The sequence below is a fragment of the Macaca mulatta genome, chromosome 20 (genome assembly GCF_049350105.2).
Source record: "Macaca mulatta isolate MMU2019108-1 chromosome 20, T2T-MMU8v2.0, whole genome shotgun sequence".
NCBI lineage: Eukaryota > Metazoa > Chordata > Mammalia > Primates > Cercopithecidae > Macaca > Macaca mulatta.
Window position 1 is genome coordinate 49,144,904 of NC_133425.1, and position 27,539 is coordinate 49,172,442.

General features: G+C 34.4%; 1 protein-coding gene across 11 annotated transcripts in view; it reads right to left on the reverse strand.

The window, feature by feature from the left end:
* Positions 1-27,539, reverse strand: part of RPGRIP1L (RPGRIP1 like) — a 99,316-nt gene that overhangs the window by 61,992 nt on the left and 9,785 nt on the right. For all 11 annotated transcript variants that reach the window (XM_077983511.1, XM_077983505.1, XM_077983510.1 and 8 more), the window contains 6 exon segments: positions 23,824-23,926; positions 22,375-22,518; positions 11,690-11,795; positions 9,545-9,691; positions 8,187-8,260; positions 1,540-1,679 (listed from right to left, as the gene is read on the reverse strand). In XM_077983511.1, the coding sequence (XP_077839637.1) occupies positions 1,540-1,679; positions 8,187-8,260; positions 9,545-9,691; positions 11,690-11,795; positions 22,375-22,518; positions 23,824-23,926 (714 nt within the window).

Below are 27,539 nucleotides of genomic sequence, written 5' to 3' on the forward strand. Positions count from 1 at the left end.
CAAAAAAATTAAGATTCTACCCCCCTTAAGAAAAGCTTCTTTGCAAAGATCAGTTCAGATATCCAAAAAATAGCAGCTCTAGAATTCTTGATATCTAAGTAAATACAGAAAGCATAGAAATAAAAAAAGTTTACTTCATTTCCTTTCCTTTTAAGAATGAGCAATTTATCTGCTCTTGGAAAAGAGAGAGGGAATATAGAGCACTTCCACTTTTTTTACCTAAACAATAATTTATTGAGCAATTACTAAGGCAAAGCACTCTGTTAGGTATTCGATACTGCACATTAAAGTCAGGAACTGTATGTATTTTTGACATGAAAACTTAAAAAAAATCCACCGGGTCGGAAAACCTGTCATCACCATTTTATTCCACTCACAGTCTTCTAGAGAAAAAGTCATAAAAAAATCTATCATCAAACATAGTCACTTGGTGAATAAACATTGCACTAGTGTGTTTCATTGAAATTAAGACTCCATTGATTATGTGTTCCAATTTCAGACTTGTTAAAGTGTAAAAATAATGTCACACTGAAATTTAAAAATGCTACCACTTATAAAATGCAACTCAATATTAGAGATGTTAAAATATGAAAAGATAATGTTCCTTACAGTCAGTGAAATATGGCATTGTGGTCTAAATAAAAACATAAGAATACTAACTAGAAACATAACTGTTTTTTAGTGAGTCTGTATTAAACTTTTAAACATTCGCATGCAACTGAATTGCAAGTGTTCAAAAGGAGCATATGACTTGGTTTATCTAGGGCATGAGCAAACAGATAATGACACTTAAAGCAAATAATTCATTTCCCCTGTTGTGCATTTGTGTGTATATCTATGTGTGTGTAACACAGTAAAATTCAGACTTCTTTAATTATAATTCTTTTACTTCTAAGAGATCTGTGACTTATACTGAAACTTATTAGTGATTATTATTTTAGCAGGGGGCACAAAGCTTCCTGGTATTTAAGTTCACTGTCACAGAGCAGAATTAGACATTTCATCAGAGATTTTCCCTATTCGAACTCTCAGAACGGCAAGCTACTATTTCTGCCAATCTCTGTCATCTTACGCTAGTGTTTTTATGCCATTACACTTGCCACCACCTCACATATTACATATTTATTTAATTGTTGTAGTTTCTTCCTATTAAATTTATATTTCATGAGGGAAAGACCTTTGTTTCTATTCATTGCTGTATCCCCAGAAATTAGAACAGTGTCTAGCACTAACTGGTGCTCAATAAATACTTGTTGACTGTTGAGTAAAGAAAGGCTTAGAATTTAGGAAAATTGAACAATTAAAAATAACCTAAATAAGAACAGCTATGAGAAAAAGCAATTCTTTTGGCATATACACCAGGCAGAGTATGAGAAATTTTGAGCAACCACTGAATTCATGAGAGTGGATGACTGTGTTTGCCCCTTACACATCGCAGGGTGAGTGGCAAACAGTAGGCACCAGAGTAAGTACTGACTGATTCAATGAAGAAACATTAGATGTCTGAAATGAGAAAGGCAGTGGTTATTTTAAATGTACCTCTTTCAGTTTTTAATCTGTCAAGGATTTCAGTTTTGTCTGTTAAGTCAGACTTCAAGGCAGTCTCGAGCTGAGCAATCTGTACTTTCAGCTGCTGCTCCTTTAACTTCCATTGCTCTTCATGGGCAGCACTGAAGGCACTGCAAAACACACGTGACATGCAAGGAAAGCTTGGAAATCAGCTTCAACCGAAAATAATAAAGAGAAAAGCTTTTAGTGGCACAGAGACCACTGTCATCATGTCTTAGGAATTAAGTAAACATATGCTGGTCTGCTGCTGTTGAAACCAAGGCGCCTTTCTCAGGCTGCGGTTAGGGAACATGAAAGAGTTTGTGGGATGAGCAAAGGAACTGGCCTTAATTTAGAGCTCTAAAGTCAGAAAAGCTGGCAGTGTGCAGCTTTTGTGGGACTAGTAAAGGAATTTAGATACTGTACATACTCCAGAGGAATCCACAATTCCAAACCTCAGCAATTGACATCGTACAAAACCATTCTCTCCCACATACAAACCTCTTAATACAGAGAAAACGGACTTTCCACCTGATCTTTAATTCTGTGAAACTTTTAAAGAGTCTGTGATAATAACATGTTCACAAAATAATGGCCACAGAATGATAGCATATTGAAACGAAGTAGTGATAATACAGTTTTTGATAAAAAACAAAAAACAATAGGCTAAAAACAGTTTTAGTTGTAACACATGATTGGAATGAAAACCAGTGCTCTGTGCCTGATAAGAATGATGAAAATAGAATTACTATTCCCCAATAACAGTACAGCAGTTTAAAACATGGTTAAAATTTGCTAATGATCAAGACCCAGTATATTAGAAGAAAGAACCGGTTGAAAAATAACTAAGCGATGCACAGAAAGGATACCACAAACATTTGTTTATACCAGTGATTCCTAAACACTGACCGAAATACTGGTAGTAGGCCAGCTGCAGTAAGGACACTTAGAGAGATTTTAAAATGAAGATTCCAGGGCCCAGGTATTCATATTTTTATAAAGCTCCCAAGATGATAGCCAGGTTTTGGAAAAACTGATCTTGATCTGAATTTCAGCAGAAAACCATTATCTGTGAAGCTTGATATGACTGAATAATCAGCAGCAGCTTTGACCATTCTAGTTATTTTAAGCCCAGTAAATACAACAAAAACTTATAAAATCTGGTTTTATACTGATGATGAAGTAAATGGAAAAGAAACATATTACTGGAAATTGCCCTTAATGTTGCTCCCAACTAGTCTTCAGTTTTTATTCCAAAAAAGATACTTTTCTGGGAGGCACAGCTTTTCAAAAGAGCAAAATTGTGTATTCATTTCACATTTTGAATATTTTACTGCCTTTGAGATAACATGACCTTGAAAATAAATGGAATTCTGGAAGCTTCCCTAAATATGACATCTGTTTCTTCTATTAGTGTTCTCATTTCACTTATGGAACCTTAAAAAAATATAGAATCTATATACCAATTATTTAAGTTGATTTTATCAAAGGTACAATGACCTAGACTTAAATGAAATCCAAATAAAATATGCATTTTAAATACTAAATAATTTTTCTTTTTATGTTTGTTTTTAAAATAAAGAACAAATATAATTTCTATGTATGGCCAAATTGTATATATCAAACACATCCATATATATGCATGAATGTGAGTACATCTATGTGTGTGTATATATATATGTGTGTGTGTGTGTGTGTGTATGTGTATGTATATGCATGTGTCTTATTTTATTAAAAACATGTACCACCTGGAAAAAAAATTAGCATGATGAAATAGGCACAACTATACATTATATCAGATGCCAAAAATTAGAAACAGTAGTGTTCCAATAGCATTAGTACCAGCGAAAAGATCACCAACAGCTAATCTGGCAGAAACATCAGAAGCTGTATGTGTTTAAATTAAGAACAATTTAGCAGCCTGGGTTTTCCAAACCCACAAAATACTAGTGTAAATCAGCATAAGTCAATCTGAATTTAGTCCACTGCTATCTTCCCTCTAAATTTAGGATTACATTCCACTGGAGTTTCATGAGGAATTCCTTTTGAATTTACTGTATTCCTCTATGCTTAGAGCCATCTGTGTAACTATAAATGGTGAACCACATCTGGCTCCATTTTCTTTGTAAGGGCTGTGTACATGATTAAATCTGCGTATGAGAACAGTCTTTGAGAACTTTTTATTCATGAAAATGTTTTTGTATATTGCCTATAGTGAAAACTGAAGTAGGATCATAGTTAGTCTTTGTACACATTTCACTGTTATGTGATGTTGCAGGACTGATCAAATGTCAGCCTGCAGTGGAATGCCCGTTGCTGCTTGTGGTCAACGGCATGTCCACCGGCAGACATGGGTCAGCATACTGTAAATACACACCCTTGATCAAAAACATGATAAAGATCTAAATAAAGCCAAAGAGTTCATCTGCTTCCTAAGATCTTTCCTCTTACAGAAGAAATTCCATTTGTTCAATGTTCAAGGGCATCCTAATGTGAGAGGTAGAAAAGAACAAACTCTAAATCATCCATAAAGAAATCCATAGTGGCCAGGTACGGTGGCTCATGCCTGTAACCCCAATGCTTTGGGAGGCTGAGGCAGGAGGATGGCTTGAGCCCAGGAGTTCAACCAGCCTAGGAAACAGAGAGAGATCCCACCTCTATAAAAAATAAAATTAAAGGCCGAGTGTGGTGGCTCATGCCTGTAATCCCAGCAGTTTGGAAGGCCGAGGTGGATGGATCACTTGAGGTCAGGAGTTCGAGACCAGCCTGGCTAACATGGTGAAACCCCATCTCTACTAAAAATACAAAAATTAGGCAGGTGTGGTGGCATACACCTGTAATTCCAGCTACTCAGGAGGCTGAGGCAGGAGAATCGCTTGAACCCGGGAGGCAGGGGTTGCAGTGAGCCAAGACCATGCCACTACACTCCAGCCTGGGTGACAGGGCGAGATTCTGTCTCAAAAAAAGAATTAAAAAATAATAATAAAATTAAAAATTAGACAGGTGTGGTGGCACATGCCTGTAGTCCTAGCTACTTGGGAGGCTGAGGTGGGAGGATTGCTTGAGTCCAGGAGGTCGAGAGTGCAGTGAGCTATGATTGCGCCACTGCCCTCCAGCCTGGACAACAGAGCAAGATCCTGTCTCTCTCTCTCTCTTTTTTTTTTTTTAAGTCACACGTACTTTATTTAGGGCCCAATGAAAATTAAATTCATATTCACATCAGGATATTTCACTTACTGAAAGAAGATGATGCCCCAAATATACTTGGAGTTTGATTTCTGGGAAGCATAAGCTGCTCACATTTGATCACATGAGATTTTATGGTTTCTAGAAGGTTACAGGGCACAGATGCTCACTTTATGGAAATAGAACACAGAGCATCTATGGGTGTCAGCAGTGCTCTTTTACATTTTGAGAAGTAGATGACTATCACATCATAAAAACTTGATCCACCCAATTCTTAAAAAGGTTAATATCATCTTAAAAACTAGATGAATACCTTTTTAAAATAGACATATTAGGGTCTCTCAAGAAGTTAATACCTCAAAATCACATTCAACAGATTTTTTTAGACCCAGTCTCAAATTAACTGAATCAGAGCTGGATGGCATCAGGGCAGAGGGAAGGGTGCAGATGGATAGGCAAAGAAGCTCTGAAGAGGTGGTGAAACCTACATTTTAAAAAATTTTCCAGGTTATTCGCATACATTATAGTTTAGGAACCATTGCATTTATCAGTTACATGGCCCCAACACTAACTAACTTCAAAAGTGAAGCACAGCATTACCAAATTATAGCATAATTATATAATACTGTATTACATACCACAGTATAGAGCTTCTCTCTGACCTGAGAGAAAGATGTAATTGCCAAAAATGTATTCTGAACTTTTAAATTGAACATTTCTTAAAATTATACTTATTTCTTGGCAGTGTATCAAAAGTGTTTTGGCATATTAAAAAAGGCTCATACTAAAAAGTAACATGAGGGTTTTATCTTCCCAGATGATTCTCTAATATGTCATATGTCAAGTAATAAACACATTCAAAATTTCATTTGAAAAAGGAAGATGAGAATGCAATCTGCAAATCATATTTTTCTCCTGAAAACTAGTCAATTTTGAATAACAAACAAATGCTGTCCTTTTAAAAACATGTTATCGTTATGACTAAGCAAACAGGGAGTATGTGTAGTTTTTGATGAACATTAGTTGTTGGCAATAATGAATAACAGTGTCATGAAACAAAAGAGCTGTAAAAAATCTCAGAGACAATGTCGACTTTTGTCGAATTTCCCCAACTATATTTCTAAAATGTATCATATATTTCAAAAACACTGTATTAGAGAATTCTGTAGTTCTGTCGACTATTATGTGTGTTTGCTGGGTTTTTTTTGTGCTTATGCGACATTAATTCTTCTTTTGACATTAAATGTTTTGACACTCATTACACACATTTACTTGCATATATCTCACATAAACTTCACGTGTGAGCAGCATAATGAAGTCTGCTTTCAGTGTGACAGGAAAAAAAAGTTAGCGCAAGCATAAAACATTGAAAAAAAAATGCTTCAAATTTATACTCTTAGATCATCTTCTAATATGGAAAGATAAAGTTTTATGGTGGGAAAGTAAATATGAGAAAAACATGACTTTCTCAAAGTTTCATCTATACATTATTCCCAGCTAAGTTTGATTTTTTTTTTATTCCAAGTAAGTATGTTCAGTAAATTTTCAAACTGGGGAGAAGTAGAAAATTTGGAAGTAATGGCCATATGGCACTATTTTCTTCTATTTGGACTATGTAAAATTATTTGAAATTACAAGATACTGAAGATACATGTAAATCAGTAAGAATTTCTGGATTTATAACAGTTCTGTTATTCCATGAATGTTTCCCTTCCACATATACAATTTGCCAATGCAATTAAAATCAGAGAGATAGTGAAGCATAACAAAAAAAGAATTCAAGTTTTAGAGTAAAAAAAAATCTGGGTTTTCGTTCTAAACTACAGTCTCAGCAATGCTGTGTGACTCTGCACAAGTCTTAATTTTTCTGGAATCCCAATTTCCTCATTTATAAAAGAGAGATGATATCTTCTCTAATAGGTTGCTGTGCAATTTGTATACTGACATTTAAACTTTTCAAACACACGTATGATTTTAACTGGTGTCTGAACCTACTGTTGGTAACCCTTAATATAGTGAGTCACTGTACAAAGATAGTCCCCACAAGTAGGTAAATAACATAGATGATACAAACTACTGAAATAATGCCTACGTTAATTTACGTAACTTTCCCGAAGTAAATCAAAATAAAAACCTATCCCCACACTCCTTGGGTATAATTTGTTTAATTTACAAAATGTAAATTTAATTTATTAAAAATAAGACAAAGAGCTAAAAAGTTAAAGATGCACAGATGCACTTGTAGCTCAAATGGTTATTTTCTGAGGTTTCAGCACATGACCAGTAGAAGCAGCTGTTGAATATCAGCTATAACATATGTATTTAAGTATATATTACATTTGCTTTCATGTAAACCTGTATTTATCATTTATCAGTATCATATACTAAAAATACTTAAAATTACATACACACACACACACACACACACAGAGAGAGAGAGAGAGAGATCTGTATCACTTAACCAAACTTAGATGTGGACTATGATTTTGTTTCTAATATTACCAGAAAGGACTAATTTCTAAAATACCATAATTATGAAGTAGATTAAGAAACAAAATTGAAGCAGCCCTTTAAAATGTACCTTGAGATACAGATGCTTGTGTTTCTCTTTATAAGGAACAGAGACAACTGTAAGTGAACACCTTTGTTTTTCCCTAACAGAATAACTCTCAGTTAATAAGCTGGGGAGTCTAGGAAAGAGACCAAAAGAGGTTCAAATACAAGCTCTATTACTTTATACATTTAAAAGGTATGGGCTGGGCACAGCGGCTCACCCCTGTAATCTCAGCACTTTGGGAGGCTGAGGCAGGAGGATCACTTGAGCCCAGGAGTTCAAGATCACCCTGAGCAACATAGAAAGAATTTGTCACTAGCAAAAAATTTAAAAAATTAGTCTGACATGGGGGCATGTGCCTGTGGTCCCAGTTACTCAGGCAGCTGAGGTGGGAGGATTGTTTGAGCCCTGGAAGTTGAGGCTGCAGTGAGCCATGATTGTGCCACTGCACTCCAGCTTGCATGACTGAGACACTGTCTTGAAAAAAAGAGGTAGGAAGTGCCTCTTAATGTTACTTAAATTGCTTTATCTTCCTTGTTTGCAAAATGGGAATTTATAATACACACATTTCAAGGTGCTGTGAACAATTTATAACAATAAATGTAGAGTATCTAGCATGCTGTCTGTTTAGTTTATAGTTAGTGTTCAATAATTGATAGCAGTTTACTGGCAACAAGGTGATATGGTTTTCTTAGTAGTAATAGGCTACTGCTCAGGTTAAACAACTTATTACCAATGTCTTTAAAAAGCTTGTATTTCCTTTATAAAGTTTGTATATTTCTTGCTATCATTTGTTGCTAATTCTTTGATCAACATGATCTAGTCTGACAACAGCAAATGCTTTCATATAAAAGAGCTCAAACAAGACAATGAAAGAACACATGGAATCATGATTTACCTGTCATAAAGTTTATCATAGTTTTCCTTTAAAAGTTCCCGTTCCTTTTCTAAATCATTAATTCTATCCTGCAGCTAAAATGAAAATAAAATTACATGTTAAGTAAATATTACATAAAACTACTTGGGGGTAAAAAAAAACATAAAAAACTCTATATGAGAAGAGGTTAACATGTTTTAATCTCGATTGCTAAATGGTAGCTGCTAACCAGACCACTTATATTGTCTGCATTTAATTCAGCACTGATTCTAAGTTGTTAAATAAACGTGAAATTAACATTCCTGTTTTAATTTAGTAGAAACGTACACAGTGCTTTATGCAACATGTGCCAGAAGTCAGTAAAGAATATGTTAAGAGCTTGCTAAGTCCCGGGAAACATAATATTTTTTACTTTTCACCATGATAACTTCTATCATTATATTCATTTTGTATTAATTTACAATTGGCCCATAAAAAATTAAAAGGATTAAATTCTTTTTAGGTTCATGGTTCAACTGTGTTGTTAATCACAATTTACTCTGAAGATACAATTTCTCACATTATCTGAAATTTATAAATAGCCACTAACACATTTTGTGAATAAATGAATAAACAGTTATATACTATTTTAGCCCATGAATAGTATTTTCAGAAATAAATGGAGTAATAATTACATCTCTATGACTAAAATGTAGATTTCCGTACTCTAGCATTTATTTTTAAGTTTTATTCATAAGTATATTTTGCAATCACAACTTTTCCCTGTGGATCAGAGTACTCTTAAACTTTACTTCCATTTTCAAAATTCTCTTTTGATGCTAGTATGAGACAGTAAAGGATTCTCCCAAGATCAGAATAGAATGCAGGCATCTTATTTCTCTTCCATTCTCCCTGGGAACAAACTTAACAGGCTACAGAAAATACTACGATAATAGGAAGACGAGTTTTCAAACAACTCCCTAAAAAAAATTAGATAATTTCATAAAATTACTGATAATGCAGAATACAACAGCCATCTCCTCGGAAACAGATATAGTCCTGTTATTTTGTCTTAGTATCTCAAATGATTAATAAGCTGTTATGGTTGAGAAAATTAAGTTCCATAGGTAATCTGGTATCAGTTTCAAAATGCTGGTTTCATTTTACCCAAGCATCTTTAATCCTTTGGGTAAACAGTGGATCTTGCCACATTTGCAATACAGTTAAACACTGATTTGCCATTCATATACTAACTACTATATTTTACTGTGCTCAAAACACCATGTATATAGCTCATAATTTTAAATAAGTAAAATTTTGAAATGTCTCTATTTTAGTTTTTCAAAACAGTTACCAAGAAGTTGTAATGCAACAGATGGCTAAACTCTTTGGGAGCTTACCTCTTCTATTCTTCTTTCAGAAAACTTCATAGAATGTAACTGTTTCTCAAGACTGCAGCATTTTAAATGCTGCTCTTTAAGTTGCATGTTTAACTCATCCCCATTCGCCATCAAAGCATCGTGGCTGATTCTGAGAGTTCTTTGCTTCTAAAAGATAAAAAGAACATCTTTTAAACATTATTTTTGGTTATGACTAATCATTTGACTAAATGATTATAATTCTATAAGTGAATTTACTCCTGAAGTTCACCTTATACAGATTATTTTTTTACATAACAAATGATGTGTATGGTGCTACTTATCCGTAGGAGACACTCTGAACATGTGTGTGACATGAGGAAGAAAGTACAAGGTTATGTTAGCATAGAGTCACATATTTTATTTTCCTCTAGTTTTTGACTTATAGATGGTGACCAGCAAGTAAATTCATTTTAACAATAACTTTTTTCTTCTTTTTGCTGTGGTTACATTGGTTGGACGTGCTGTCTAAAAATGCTGTAGCATGGGTCAAAAATGCTGACCACAGATTTGAAATGAAAGGATTCGCCGCCACATTGTATAAATAGCCTTGGATAGTTAGCTTTTAATTTGCATACAATTAAGTTAAAATTTCCAATTTAGTAAAATTATGAACTTTTCTTACTTTTTAAAAAACGGCCTATTTATGACCATGCTGTAAATTCAATTTTATATACTTTAATGTCACATAAGTTTTTTTAAATAAAAAAGGTAATCACATTAAAGTCTTTTCATAGAGACCATATAACCATAACATGCATTGCCTCACCTGCTAACTAAAATCTCTCAAGTCCTACTGAAGTTTTTCTTCACTCATTTAAATGAAACATGGCTATTGAGCCATTCAGGTCAATTTCCGTTAATCTTGGTATTATTATAGAACAGTATCTTCAGCCATTTTCTTCTAGGCTCCACACTTCACTGAGGCTGTTGGGTTTAACCTCTCAATTTTTTACCCTATGTCAGCTTCCAAAAGAGCTGCCTGTACCACAGCAGACACCTATTATTGTTGGTATTTAAACTAATACCTGGGTTCACTGTTAAATAGAAATCAGAACTGTCAAAGTGATAAGAAGATGTAAAATCATTTTTCAATTCCTTTCTTAATTCTTAATCTTGGAAATGGCTTTTAACCATAGGGATTTTTAAAATTTCCTTCTTCTAACATCTGTAGATAGCACTATCATTCTCACTCTCTAATCAGTCTCCTCTTTTACAAACTCTCACATTTATGCGGAAGTAATTACCACTTGGCATTTAAAGAGGTTCCTGCAGGATGGAAAACAAAATCCCCAGAGCATGGCTGAAAAAGACTTAACTATTGAATTCAACAGTGAATTTAGGCTTCAGATGACCCTTTGCTTTGCATCAATCTACTGCTCTCCTTGTCTCGGGACTTCAAAGAAAGTATTACTTCACATAAATTCTGTTCAACTGGAATGTCTTGGAGTTCATTAATTCCAGAACCTATGTTAATTATGCAGTGCCAACAAACAGAAGCCCTCAAATGGCATATTCCTGTGGGGTCACAGTCGTTGTTAAAACAAGTCCTTGTTAAACACAAAGAACCCCAAGTATTGTCAACCTGAAAGGTTAAGGTTTAAAATAAATACACTGATAGTTGACATTAAGAGTAATCAAATATTTTGAGGTAATGGTAGTGACCAAAAAAGAAAAAAAATCCAAATCAAAGAAAGTTTTAACAGAACATGATTACTGACCTATTCATCACTTTGGTCTATTGCCAATAATTTTATAAATGCTTAAAATTGAAGATATATGCAAATATAGCAAAACTTCAGTGCTATGTGTCCATAATAAATTCAGATAAAAGGAGTTAAAAATAAATTTCCTTGGTAGATGATTTATAATAAATATGTTTATTATTTTAAGATGACACAGATATTTATAAAAAGTCCAAGCAGTTAATTATTTCTTTAGTACTTGAGTTATAAATAATAAACAATATATTAAGGGAACGGATACACATTTGTGAATACAAAGAACAATCTTTAAAAATTACATTTTAGTGTTATGATCATTCGATGTTTAAAAAAACAACTTGAAAACTACTTTTGAATCCTTTGCATCTCTGTAACAACGTAATGAAATAAATTATCACTGTACCTCTTGAAGTTGAATAAATTTTCCTTCCATTGCTGAAAGAGCATTGCTTTTCTCCACTAGCTGTTTATGAAGCTTAATCATTTCTACATTGTCCCGAATATTTGACCTTCAGAGTTGTGTTTAAGAAAAAGAGAGACAGAAGTAAAAAATGCATGTTAGAAGAAAGAAAAGCTATCGCGGAATCACAATTTTTCAATTAATGCTACACAGAAAATATTTATATACTTGTACATCAGTCAATGAGGTTTTTGGATTATTATAAATGCAGGACAGATTAATTATTTAAAACAAACCAATAATCATTCCTGAACTTTAATAACCTCGAACTCACAAAGTTTGAAGGGAGTCCCCCAAACTTCATGACTATGTTACCTCTACAATTGATAATATGGATTTAAAATCATTTTATAGGATCCTGAAAGATGGCACAAAAACACGATAGTTTTTAGTTCATCAATGATACCATTACCAAACTTCACACTTATTTTAAGGAAGACTATCATGCTACTTTTCCCTAAATGAAAAATATGCAATACAGCCATTCATCTTTCTACAACTCTCTCGATACAAATGGCATCATAAGATTACCATTTATTGGAGTTTCCTCTTGGAGTTTTAAACTTTTTAAAATATTTGCAAAAAAAGTGACCTAGCATTTTACACTAATAATACCCAAAGCTGGCATTTAAATATGTTGCAGATGTGCCTTTAGCTGTAAGAGATCATTTGATGTCCACAGGGTATACAGAAACCTTATATGTTACAATACTATTTTGTATTTTTCCTACTGAGATTAAAGCAAATGTAGAATTTAACAGGAAGATCTAGTTAAAGGTTAATCATAGATCTAAATGAGTACCTGTTTTCAAAAGGCATTTATTTTCTTGATGGAGAAAAGTTCCTTAATACATTTTATATTTAAAAATATTTTGTTAATTTTGAAGTTTCATTTCAGAGTTCACTTTTAGGAAAAATAAATGTAAAAAATTTAAAATCAGAGTTCAATATTTAAAGAGACTTTACTTTTAAAACTTACCTAGTTTACACATATTGGAAAAATTGTCATAATGCCCTACTGGAACCAGAAAATGGACTACAAAGCTCACACATCTGTAAACCAGCTGAGGACTTGAAATACTTAATTTTCCTCTTTGATATTTGAAAGTTCATTGTATTTTGGCATCGGACAGTTAGTTGTCCTCACACAGAAGATAAACAAGTTCATGGATCCGAATCTTGCCCAGGGTACAGTCTTAACATAATGTTAAAATAATTATATATCTAAAACATGTAATCTAGTAGTTCTGAGCACATATTCAACAATATACTCACTATTATTCACTATTACCTTTAGTCACTAAAAATACAATATATATAATACAAAGAGAAAAATATATCTTAAAGTCTAAAGAAAATATTATTGTTTTCATATTTAGAAGCCAAAATATAATTTACTTATTTGCCCCAGCATTACTTTGTTTGACCACTCAGCAGTGAATGACATTTATTGATATGTAAGGACAGAATGTGATTCAAATAATTTAAAATCTTTTCATATACTTCCAGTTGTCTCTGATATTTTATTTTTGTTTTAAAGTATGATAATTTTTTTTTTTTTTTGAGATGGAGTCTCGCTCGGCTGCCCAGGATGGAGTGTAGGGGCGCGATCTCAGCTCACAGCAACCTCCGCCTCCTTGTTTCAAGCGATTCTCCTGCCTCAGCCTCCTGAGTAGCAGGGACTACAGGCGTGTGCCACCACATCCAGCTGATTTTTTGCATTTTTAGTAGAGACAGGGTTTCACTGTATTAGCCAGGATGGTTTCGATCTCCTGACCTCATAATCCACCCGCCTCGGCCTCCCAAAGTGCTGGGATTACAGGTGTGAGCCACTGTGCCCCGCCGCAGTATGTTGATATTTTTAAGATTCAGATACATTTGAATAATAACCATTAATTAAAGTAACACAGAATTAAATCTCTATAATCCATTCAAGCACATAGGGTGACAGAAATAACAGTTTTAATTTTAAATTTTTTTTGTAAGGCAAAAACCAGTAAGCATATATCAAAACCTTTCAGTGGTTTAATTGGTGGGTGCTTTCCTGAATATTTTCCTAAACTCCTTGGAGTTTAAACTTTTCAAAATACTGCCAAAAACAGCGACAGGGCATTTTAAACTGGTAATGCCCAACAGGTGGGCATATATACAACTTACGTAGTATTTAGAAAATAGCAGTAATGTACTTTAAACAATACCTTAAGTAACAATGTGGTATAATAATGTTGTACTTTAAATAAAAAGTCAGTTTGCTGCAGAGTACATCTTTCCAGGGACAATGCTAAACTTGTAAGTCTTTAATAATTACTTTTATGTATCAGTTTTAGGGGCTTTATTATTATGACTTTATATTTTTTTCATGTAACAATGAGAAGAGGATAATCTGTTAAACTAAAAGTGCTAGGTCAGTGATAACATGAAAGTTCAAATCAGCAATGTGATAAATGTGGTCTAGCCTTTAAGAAGATGTGCAATAAAAATTACCTCAAACCCGACAATCAAATAAACATTTTTATATAAATGAAATATGGTACAAGAATAATGGGGGGAAGTAAGAGAGAAACAGGGAGGGAGATGACACAAAAAGATGACCAGAAATGTGAGAAGGATGCTGTAGGCAAGATGGAGCTAGGGTGCATAGCTAAGTGACCAGTCCTAGACCTCTGTGTTTGTGGAGGAAGGCCTCAGGTTGGTCTTTGAAGAACAGACTTAGGGCTAATTTTATGAGTAATATTTTAAGTGACCTCCACACAATACTTTTTTGCCCTCTTCTACACACTACAACAGGAATACCAAATCTTCAGGATGAAGACATTCTGACAGAAAGAATAATGCATGGTAAAAACATTCAGACATTCAGATGAACTCTGACAGTCATGTACCAAATCATACATGCTGCATTACACATGGTGAAATGATCTGCAAACAGATATCAAGCATACTAATTAAATGCTTTGTAAAAATAAATTTCTCAAAATTTTCATCAAGGATTTTGAAAAAGCCAGGAATGATTAAGTTGGAAAATGCAGTTTCTTTTCTTTTTCCTTTTTTTTTTTTTTTTAAAAAAAACCATGATTTAGAATTATGATAAAATCTTATAAAACTATGAGAAGAGTTGTTGGCCCATCTCTAGATTAAAAACAAACTGAAATAAATTAGATTTTATGTAAAAAAAAAAAGTAATCCAGCTCAACAACCTGTGTGCCAAGTTTCTCTCATATAATTTGAAACAGTCAAGCAATAAACTCTGAAAAAGGAATTTCTAATGGAAGCCTTGAAAACACTTGACTCCAGCTTTGCTACTGGGTGCCATAATAAATCCAGAAACCTAAAACCTCAGATACACTGGAGAAGTAAAAACTTTCAGCGGAGCTATGTAATGTATAGTCTGATATGAAAGCTTAAGAAGCAAAAATCTTTGCTCCAGTGAAAGTTTCATATACTTTATTCCCCAGGCATTCAACTCCCCTCCCCTACCCTTTGCCAACATTTCATTCCTTGCTACCGTATTATGAAAGCTAAAAAATGCTTCTTGAAGTTTTGAGATAAAAATGTCATAGTATTTAACGTCATTTAGAAGAGAAGGCTTTAAAACACAGAAGCTAGGCTATGAGATTCTGGGAAGTAGTTAGGTCAAATATTTATGAGATAGAATGGACAGACTGTTTTTGAGTAATAGTTACAGGCTGCCCAAATTTTGGGCATAAGGTTGAAAACAACCTTATGGTTAAAAAAAGCGCTCTAGATTTTCTTTTCAAACAGTGGCAGACATTCTGTAGCTGTATTGTTGAAGGAAATGTAGGTCATTCATAGTTTTTATTAGGGACACAGAGATAACAATCACCAGCAAGGCTACCCCCTAGGACTAGGGCTACAGAAGGCTGCTAGTAAGCCGAATAGAATAAGCTTCACTGAAATAGCTGAGCAAAGTCTATTTGAAAGATAATTATTTTGCTCAAAATTGCTACTTGACTTCACAGGTGAAAACAGTGCTCTCTGATTTAAGAATGCTCAAAGGAAAACCACTGTCTGTGTATGTTTACCTGCCTCTGAATCATTACTTTCCTGTGGTGTTGGGTCAAACCATAAATCAGAACTTAGTATTTTCTTACTCTTACCACCCACAGGAATGGAGGGGACAGTTTTGTCGGCTCTCTACATGCATAAAATCACACTCAGTGGAAGGGCACTCCCAAAGGCTGGTTGGGGACAGGAAGAACTCAAATCCTGGCTCATCTTCTTATACGGACCATTTATACGATCAAGTTTAATGGATTCCAACTTGAGATTTACAGTAAAAGAAATGGGAATCAGATTTTTTTTTTTTTCCTTTTTTTTTTAGACGGAGCCTCACTCTGTCACCGGGGCTGGAGTGCAGTGTCACAGTCTCGGCTCACTGCACCCTCTGCCTCCCGGTTCAAGCGATTCTCCTGCCTCAGCCTCTGGAGTAGCTGGGACTATAGGCATATGTCACCACACCTGGCAGGAATCTGAACCTTACAGTCAATATTTCAAAAAGCCCAATAAGAAATGTAGATTTACTGGCAATGAAGTTACAAAAGTGAACTAATGGTTTTGTGTTTTCATTTTTTATAGAATTATGCCAATCCAGCGTCATAACACAGATTATTTAACAATTAGCAGAAGGAGTGATTGGCATGATACAGGTCTTTGATGAATACAGTTAATTTAGTAGGCCAAATCTTTCTGAATACAAGGTCCCTAGAGAGAAAAATAGCTGTTGTTTAAAGGCAGGAAACCATTTACCCATTTCAATCTAATCATTTTACAGTTCAGGTGGTTAACTGAGGCTCCCAGAAGTAAAGAATTTGGCCAGAGACCGTAAGTGATGAAGACAACACTCAAATCTTGCTCTAAGAGTTAAATTCTTCCCATTCTTCAAAGTTAAATTCTTCCCACGCTTCTAAGTTTTTTCCTTTAAGATCTTCCTAAGTTTTTAACTTTCCCTCCACTATCATGCATACACTCACATACTAGTAACTATTAGCTGTGACAATTTCTGTGGTTTATATAAAGTGGCAGGAGGGTCTGTTAAGTCACTATCAAGGAAATATCTTAGATAATATTAATAATAAAAATACGAGGATAAAAGAAATGGTATTTGAGTGTGAAAATTTTCATTGAGTGAACTCTAAGCTGTTCAAAATAACAGTCAGAGCATGGTGAATATATTTTTAAAAATGACAGATCACTCCCCTGTGTAATAAGGTCTGCATGGCTATCCCTGCTCCCAGTAACCCATCAGAAAACCAGATGTGCCCTTTAAATTAGGGGGCTGGGCAATCAGGCAAATCCAAAGTGAGGGACATTCTGCATATGACTGTCAATGGGCTATAAAAGAGTGGAGGACCATTAGAGAATAAAGGATACTTAAAAGACATGATAACTGAATGCAACAACACGTGACCCTCGAGTGGATCCGAGATCAAAACAAAACAAAAACGGCTATTACAAAAAGACCAAGCTGCAAAAGATATTATTGGGACAATTGGGAAAATTTGGATATGGACTGTATATTAGATGCTGCGGCTGTTTCATTCATTGTTAAGTGTACTGAATGTGATAGCTGTATTGTGGTTATATAGGAGGATGTCCTTGTTCCTAGAAGATACTTACTTGTAACTGTACAGAGGGTGAAGTGATATATGTACCTAACGGGAGTAAGGAAGGGAGAGAGGTGAAGAGAAGGGAAGTGAGGAATGAGTGAAGAGGAGAGAGAGAGAGAGGGAGAAGGAGAAATAGGAGAGAAGAGGAGATGAGAGATGTTGAGAGAAGAAAAGAGGCTGAGTGAAAGAAGACTTAAACAAGAGCAGGCTGAGTGCAATAATAGGCTTGTTGTACCATTCAAAAAGTATGCTAACGGATGAAAGGTTATGTGAGTGCTCCCTCAACTATTCTTTCCACTTTTCTGAAGGTATGCAATTTTTCAAAATGAAAAGTTGGGAATAACTTGGAGTGCTAGAAAGTAATCTTGTATCTGTGCACAGGGGAAAGAGTGAGCCCTTAAAGCCAAACTGTTTCTTATAATGCATGGTGCGAAAGGCCTCTCTGTTGCGAGATTTGACAGTCGGCTGTCCGCCAAAGGGAAAAAGGCAAGTCAGAGTGTCTGAAATACTTATGGGTTAAATTTCCTCCACTGGGACATTATGGCAGTTACATGATTTCTAATTAAGAAGGTAAACACCCTAACATTTATTTAAAAAAAACACTTAGTACAAACTAGTTACACATTTGTAAGAGTATAAATATTTTTGGAGTTGAAAAAGGTCAATAAATGGTAAAATCATTCTGATTTTAATGTTCATGTACATATGTTCACTGGTTACTGCTTTGAATTTAATTTAAGACGGCCTTTTTAATAAGCAGAAAATGTGCATTTTTATATTGTTTAAATTTAATATGGATTTTTCTTCAAAACAACACAGACATTCAGGCTACTTGTAAATGATACAAGATTTTTTGCTAATGAGGCATTATGTAGAACATATGCAAAAATCACAACTCAGTATTCCAAAATAGACCACAACAACAGGAAAAAACATGATTTTAATAAAAAAGAGCAGCACTGGGCTTTGACTTCAAAGCAATTAAGGGCTTTGGATAACCAAAAGTTTATGTCAAGCTGATGCCAAACCAAACTGGTCTATTAAACACATACTATGAAGAGTTTCTGTAATATTCTATGAAAAGGCTCTTTGCCATAAATATCAAGCGCTGCCACTCTGAAGATTACAACTACGTTAGGTTCATGTTTGAGAACAAGGAGTCCAACATCCAGATCAGGCTTCTAGAATTTCAAATCTGAAATAATGCATCTGTGAAAGAAAAGTTTAAACATGTTTCCCATTTTGTGATTTTTCTCTACAGTAAATTATACCAAGTTTTATATTCTCCCTAACGTTTTTTTCAAGTTTTCCATTAGTCTCAAAAAAATTGCTGTTACATATAAAATTATAAGCTATGTGTAAACATGTAAAAAAGGCATTGAAGATCCTTATTTTAAGCTATTTCCTCAGTTTCAACAACTGTATTTCAAGCAACAATATGCTATTCTCTATAGGTATCTTTCCTTCTAATCAAATAACATGTAAATTTTCAATTTTATAAAATCAGTGAGGTAGGTGACACACTGATTTATTTCTCTGGTCTCTGCAATAAAAGTTCCTTTGCCAGTAATACTCATTTTGTCTCTGCTTTTAATTCTTGATGTGACAAAAATAGACCGCTACAGAGTAAATAATATAGCCCCCTAAGAAGAGACTTACCTCTTCTATGTGTATATGTTGGTGTCTCTTTTTGGTAATATTTATAGTAGGAAAGTATGTATCCTTGTCTATCACTCTATTTCTTCTGTTGTTCTAGTTTTAGGATTGAAGGACTTTTGGATTTCCCTTTCAGTTAACACCAGCTCCTAAATGATCACATCCCTTTGGAAAAGGGAATGGCCAACACAGTGTCCACCTTACCCTATATGAACTTGAGAAATGTAACAGGGAAAGCAATCCTTGACAACCTTGTACTCAGTGGTTGAGTAAAGATGTGGACTGACCCAAACTTGACCTTGGCCCCTATGTGAATTTTTATATTCAGACCGTGTCTTAAACATGGCTGTTGGCATTTACTAAGATCACCATATTCAGTGTTGAGGTCTGGTCCTTTAGCACTGCTTCTCACAAGGAACCATTCTTGGTTTTTAAAGTAGGCCAAATCTAAATCTTCTTCCTACAGAAATATGAATAGCTCGTAGGTATTCAAGCTTATGCTTTAGCCAGAGTTCAAATTACATCCCCTAATTTAAATATGATTCTCAAAAATATTCATGTTTCTTTTGCCTTGTACTTAGAAAGGTATATAACGTCACTAGACATATAGGATTGCTCATATAATTTAATTTTACACACAGTTTTTTAGGAATAGAATTTTTAGAGGTAACACTAATCTGATAAATCTATGAAATATAAAGCTTTTTATATATTTTTAGTCCACTTCTTTTTAACAAGTCTGATATAAAGCATCCTTTCTTAGCTTCCTCATATATTACTACATACGTTTAGTTTGTTAAAAGATGAAAAAACTCTGAATCTGAAATGAAAAGCTAGAAAATCTTACTTGGTTTTTCTAATAAGAACCTAGCCATACAAGTATGATATCAAACTTGTTGGAAAGGAGAAAAATAAATAGAGTAACTAGGTCTGGTTTAAAAAAAAATCCAGAGAAATAAAAGAGACATAATAACCAAATGCTATGTGTAGACCTTATTTGGATTCCAATTCAAATGAACGGTAGAAAGACATCTTCACAGAAGTTTGAATATAAACTAGTTATTAGACAATATCAAAGAACTACTGTGATTTTTATTAGGGGTGATAATGGCATGGTAGGTACGTTTTTGAAAAATTCCTTTTCAGACAGAAATAGAGGTTGAGTATCTATGAGTGAGGTGACATGATATCTGGCTGGGGATAGTTAGGAAAATAAATGTGAGGGGACAGATGAACAAGATTGGCAAGATGCTGATAGTTGTTAAAGCTGAGCAATGTGTATGTAGGGGTTCAATATACTATTCTCTACCTTTTGGGTATGCTTAGTTAAAAAAAAAAAAAAGAAACGAAAAGAATCCATAAAGGGAAAACATAATTCAAGAAAGAATATGTTAAAAAGATAAAGTATTGTTGAAAGCACAATGTCAAAGCAGAAAATGAATGATCAGGTACTAGGAACCAAAAAATGGCAAAAGAGGATTGGAAATAAAGTATCGTACATTATAAAATGTCAGAGATGACAAAAACAAGCAATCCGTATTTAATAAATGGTGCTGGGAGAACTGGCTAGCCATATGCAGAAAACTGAAAATGGGCCCCTTTCTTACATCTTATACAAAAATCAACTCAAGATGGATTTAAGGACTTAAATGTAAAACCCGAAAGTACAAAAACCCTAGAAGAAAACATAGGTGATATCATTCAGGATATAGGCATGGGCAAAGATTTCACAACAAAGATGCCAAAGCAACTGCAACAAAAGCAAAATTGACAAATGGGATCTGATTAAACTAAAGAGTTTCTGCATGGCAAAAGAAACTATGAACAGAGTAAACAGACAACCTACAGAATGGGAGAAAATTTCTGCAATCTATCCATCTGACAAAGGTCTAATATCCAGCATCTCGAAGGAACTTAAGCAAATTTACAAGAAAAAAAAGTCAAACAACCCCATTACAAAGTGGGCAAAGGACATGAACAGACTTCTCAAAAGAAGACATCATGTGGCCAAAAAACATATTTAAAAAAAAAAGCTCAACATCACTGATCATTAGAGAAATGCAAGTCAAATCCACAATGAGATGCCATCTCACACCAGTCAGAATGGCGGGTCAAAAAACAATAGATGCTGGTAAGGTTATGGAGAAAAAGGAATGCTTTTACACTGTTGGTGGGAGTGTAATTTGGTTCAACCACTGTGTAAGACCGTGTGGCCATTCCTCAAAGAACTATAGGCAGAAATACCATTTGATGAAGAAATCCCATTACTGGGTATACACCCAAAGGAATAAAAATTGTTCTATTATAAAGACACATGCACAGGTACGCTCACTGCAGTACCAGTCACAATAGCAAAGATACGAAATTGACCTAAATGCACACCAATGATAGGCTAGATAAAGATAATGTGGTACATATATACCATGGAATACTATGCAGCCATAAAAAAGAATGAGATCATGGCCTTTGCAGGGACATGGATGGAGCCGGAGGCCATTATCCTTCACAAACTAATGCAGAAACAGAAAACCAAACACTGCATGTTCTCACTTTAACTGAGAGCTAAATGATGAGAACAGATGGACACACAAGGTCAGGGTAATAACACACACTGGGGCCTGTCAGAGGGTGAGGGGTGGGAGGAGGGAAAGCATCAGGAAGAATAGCTAGTGGAAGCTGGGCTTAATATCTGGGTGACGGGATTATCTGTGCAGCAAACCACCATGGCACATATTTACCTAACAAACCTGCACATCCTATACACGTACCCCTGAACTTAAAAGTTGGAAATTATTTAAAAAATGTTTTTTAATGTCATAGATGAAAAGGCAGCAAGGATACTATCTACAGGTCCTACTGTCATCTTATCACAGCCAACAGATTGCAATCCAAACTTGGAATATTAGGGATCTTTTTAGGATTACAAACTGGTAGCATATTATGGAATTACCATCTTTTAAGGTTGAAAAAACTAATGCTGGACTTAATGTACAAGGTATGCCAACAGCTGAGTGCTTGTCACCCATACTTCTCTCAGTAGTTATAATATAATGGTATCAGAACTTCCTGCAATCTTGGCAAATGGGGTAAATGAACAGAGAAAACAAGATGAGGGTGATTTCCACCCATCAGAAGCTGCTTAAAAGCACAGCAGGTTAGGGAAAACTGTCCTTAGACTAGAGCTCTTGACAGCAGTTGGTAGGTCGAGCATAGGCTTATATGAAGAATGTTAAGTAGAAACATGATTTTTAAACAGACTAGATAAACTTATCCTTTTATGGCACATGATAAAGTATTTTAAACTAATTTTGACCTTATCCAAGTGATATTTCTGTTTTAACATACCTTTGATCTGTAGCTTGCTGTTCTCGAAGCTGAAGAAGAGATAACTCAATTTCATTTTCTTTTCTCCTCAACTGAGTTTTCAGGATCTCAGCCAAGTGCTCTAACTCCTCTATCTGGTCTCTTTGTGACTGAATAACATTTTCCCTGAAATAAATGGCCTTTGTAAGAACTTGTAGTTTGAGGAAAAATTTTCAGTAGTTAAGATCAGTGCAAAGAAAGTTCTTCATGAAAAAGAGCAAGCAGAAGTTAAAAAATTTAGCTTAAGTGCCTCTGCACACAGTGAAATAGTAGCAGATTAAATGTGATGATTTGGAAATACATATAGAACAATGCAAGATACTGCTTTTTATGATAAGATCCTAGGCAATGGATTGGACTTTGCTTTGATTCAATTAAGTATTTATTGTGCAGTACACCTACTATGTATGCCACAATCTGGTCTTCAGAATATTTATAAGCCTTTGTTCTTTCATATATGCACATCTGCTTATAACACCCAAATTAACACTTCAGAGAGAGGTGGCAGGAAATTTGCCAAGTATAACTTAGTGGTCTCTGGCATACATTTATGCCAGACTCTATCATGTCTGGCAGCATCATACCGTAATGAGCCTCAGGAACTGGTATAAACGTTGGCTTTTCAGGTGATCATCAGGTAACAAGATTATGTCTAGTCTTTTATTTTCCTGCAGGCTAATCATTGCTGTAATTGTTACTTAAAATATTCAAAAGGAAACATTTGAAGACTATATTATTCTTAAGCAACTATCTTAAATAGGATACTGTGTGCCATGTTTTCCTTTCTCATGAAGTATTGTTACTTTTTGATGATCAAGGTGAAGGCTTAAAGTGGAAACTTACCTTCATTTGTGTGACTCACAGACACTGAAACCATGAGGCTTGGATTAACTAGAAAAGTAAGCTAAATATGGTAGAAGTAACTTTTTTGAAACCATGATATGATGAAGAATGCAGTGCCACAGACTCACACGAAAACAAAATCTGAAATCCATATGTATCTGATAACTCCAAACTTTTATGCCACTCCCCAATTCTTTATTTTTTTTTTAACCAACAAAAGGGCTAATTGATTCAGGATCTAAAAAAATTACCTGTGATTTTCTGGGAATAAAAATGTTGCCTCTAAATCTTACACTATTCTAATTGACTAGACTTTATGCCATTCCTCTGAGGGTAAAATTATAATAAAGAAGACTATTCGATAAATCCTTCCATTGAGGCAGCTGGATAAGTTCTTCATTTTCCTCATTTTTCTGAGAACATGTTATAAAATATCTGTTGTTACCCTACAGAACATAGCTGTATTTCAGTGGAGCAAACTGTTTATATGTAGTCCAGTTTGGTTTAAAATAAAAGAAAGGGAAGGATTAAAAAAAGACATTATCAATAACCAAAGTTCTCAAATGACCACAAAAAAAGAACACATACAAATTTCTTATTTCTCCTCTGGCTTCTTCAAGTAAAGTGTTGCCATATTTTGTAAACATGGGATGTAGAGTTTCTGCTACATCTACATCTTGGAATCTTATACCTAAAAACAAAGTAATAAAATACGATTATAGAATTGAAGTTAGAAAAGAAGGATCTTTGATTTGCTATAATAAGGATATTTATAATAAAATCTTATTAAGTATTAAGAGGTATGTGTTTTATAGTACACAGAATTATAAATACACTGCCAAAGGGAATATATGATCTCAGCCACTAGAAGGCATTAAATAAAACACAGCAGCAAGTATTGCTCATTTTGCAAATCTACTGTAGAAATCAAATTACCTAGAAATAATTTTATTCAACTTAAGATTTAGACTCCTGCAGTAATTTCTGAAATAAATCACTCTTCTATCCAAGTTTTAACAATGTAAATAGGTTATAAAAGCTTGATTTTTCCCCAGTGCTTGTGATAAGGTTTTTTTTTTTTTTTTTTTTTTTAAATTACTCATTTATATTCCTTGCCCTTAAATGTTTAAGTAAAAATGTTTTCTGCATTTTGATTTATTCCAACCCAATAAGAAAATCCCTATTTATGAAAAGGTACTTTGAGAATGGATCATCACTAGAATTCCTTTAAATAAAACATTTCCCTGTTGCACTTAAAATATTTTTTTCTTACAGAAATAATTATGTACAATTTTACAGAGACAGTCCCATTGTTAAAAATAAGATATATTCTTAATTATGTGAGTTATTTTACATTTATAGAATAAATACTAGAGTTTAAGGTAGATAAAGCATCACAGATGATTAAGATTTTTAAATGGAGAACAAAAAAAACAAATTTATTCTCTTTAGAAAAGTTAACTTTCTAAAAGTGAGATTTAATTGCTCTGCATATTCTCAGTAAAGAGAAAATTTAAAAAAAGGAGAATTTTAACAAGAATAATGGAACTATTACTTGCTCTTTCCAAAGCAGTCAATACCTATTGCTGTAATCCTGAAAAATAGAAAAGGCTCTCCCTAAAACATTAAAATAGTTTACTGTGTTAGAATTTGCCAATTATATTGTTTTGGCAGTAATGCTAATTCTTACGCTTTTCCTACATACATCATGAAAAAATTCAACATTACTAGTGGAAATAAAAAATACTCAAAACATATCTTAAAACTTACAGTCTCATGTTGATTTGCCAATGGTCATCTATCTATCTATCTATATAACCTTTTAAAGATTGATACATAATATTTGTACATATTGGTGGGGTACATGTGGTATTTTGATGCATGTATACAATGTGTAACGATCAAATCAGGGTATTTAGGATATCTATCACCTTGATCACTTATCATTTGTGTTGGGAATATTTCAAATCTCTTCTGGTTATTTTTGAAATATTCAGTATGCTGTTGTTGCCTATAGACACTCTACTGTGCTATAAAACACTAGAACTTTTAATCTATCTAACTGTATCTATGTGCCCATTAATCAACTTCTTTTCATCCTCCCCAGTGCCCCATACTCTTCCCAGCCTCTAGTAACTATCATTCTACTCTCCACCAATGGTTACATTTTAAAACCTTTGCTTTACAAAGATCTCTGTTCCATTGGTTCCTCACAATAAGTATTGTTGCTATATTACATTGATCACACATTTAGCCAGTGCTTTCCATCCTTTATCCTGACAAGGCACAAACAGAAAACAGTAGTATTTGTACGGCAGCTTGATGGTAAAGGCTGCTTGTGGCCAGAGAGGGGTTTTAGGGTTCTTAGCCAGCCATCTCAGGCTGAGATATTTTCTTGACAAGTCTGGCCTGTCTCAGCCTCAAAGGTGGTCCTGAAGAGCCTGTTAAGGTGTCAGTTTTGGTAATGATGCTTCAGGTTTACTCATAAAGACTGATTAAGAAAGTATTCATCTCTACTTAATGTTTTGTGTCACTTCCATGTCCTGAACTCTATCCTGAACAGTGAGAAAGGTCTGAATCACCAACAGAGTACAAATGTAAGCAGAAATTTAAACTATGTAGTCATGTTTTTAAGAGTCTGCTGATCTGTGGCTCTTAATTTCGCTATAGGGAGGAACTTCCAGCAAACTCTCCTGTCTGAACAGCAATTTATAGCACTAGATTAGCTTGCCATTTTAATTAACATTGACAATATTATGATTTTATCAAAGAGAAAGTCAAAACTTATATTTCTCTTCCTAAAGACACTTAAAAGCATGAATAATACAGAAACAAAACTTTGTGTTTTTTGTGTTAAGTGAACTAATAAAAGTTCAGTTTAGATTTAATGTAAAATCTGGGCATTAGACTTATTTATTTATTTTTGAGACCGAGTCTCCTCTGTCACCCAAGCTGGAGTGCAATGGCGCAATCTCGGCTCACTGCAACCTCTGCCTCCCGGGTTCAAGCGATTCTCCTGACCCAGCTTCCTGAGTAGCTGGGATTACAGGCGCATGCTACCAAGCCCAGATAATTTTTTTAATTTTTAGTAGAGACGGGGTTTCACTGTGTTGGCCAGGATGGTCTCGATGTCCTGACCTTGTGATCCGCCCGCCTTGACCTCCCAAAGTGCTGGGATTATAGGCGTGAGTCACTGCACCTGGCCTAGACTTACTTATTTTTAGAGACAGTGTCTCACTATATTACCCAGGCTGGACTCAAACTCCTGGGCTCAAGTAATCCTCCCACCTCAGCTTCTCGAGGACTTTAGGTGTACGCCATTGTGCCTAGCGTGAACATTATTTTTATTTAGTATAAAAGGTCTTGCAGACTTGAGAGATCATCTTGCCCAGTTCCAGTTCCAGATGGCAAAACTAAGGTTCAGAGAGGATAGGTCACTTTAAAGGTAAAATATATTATTGTGGGAGCTACCATCTCCTGATCTCTTATCCAAGCTGTATTATTATCACTCCATTTTATACATGGGGAAAATGAGGCTGAGGTCAGTATTATCTTCCATGTAAAAAAGTTAAGCAGTGGCAGAATGTACTTTCTGATTTATAATTCATTATGCTTACTTTAGTTGTATTCAGAGTCTATTGCCAATCTCACATAGCTAGGAGTAGCCAAGCCCTTTCATCCTGCAGCTGCCTCCTGCCTGTGTGGAGGCCTTATTGACTTCAAAGGAACTCTAGCTAGGGAAAAGATAGTGTTAACATTTTGGCTTGGAGAGCAAACTACAACAAATTTTTCTCCCTTTCTGTTCATGGTTTTTTTTGTTTTGTTTTGTTTTAATTCTTCAAAGAATTTAAACTAAAGTTTTACATGCTACTTTATATCCCTAAAAATGTTTGGTCTTTATGTAAAGTATATTGCAAACAAAAACCAATTAGAACTAAAACCTAATTTCCTCTCCTAGTAGTTGAAATTTTAAAAATGTTACTTAAGATATTTATTGAATTGTGGTTCCATTATAATAAAGTTTCTCTGTGGGTGAAGAGAACTGAAAATTTTTATTAGAAATATTTATGTTCTATATTGAGTCTTGTCTACACAATTGAATTACTTTGCAACTTGGGTACATTTTAGGTTATTAATTTTTAAAGTGAATAAAGTGATTGGCCTATGATCATTTTTAGAGATGGACGAGACCTTTATCGTCACTTGTTTCAAGGCTTTTACTTTACATGTAAAGAAAACTCAGGGTCACAGTGATTAGGAGGCTTGTCTAAGGTCACCAGCTAGTAAGTGGAGAAATAAGGACG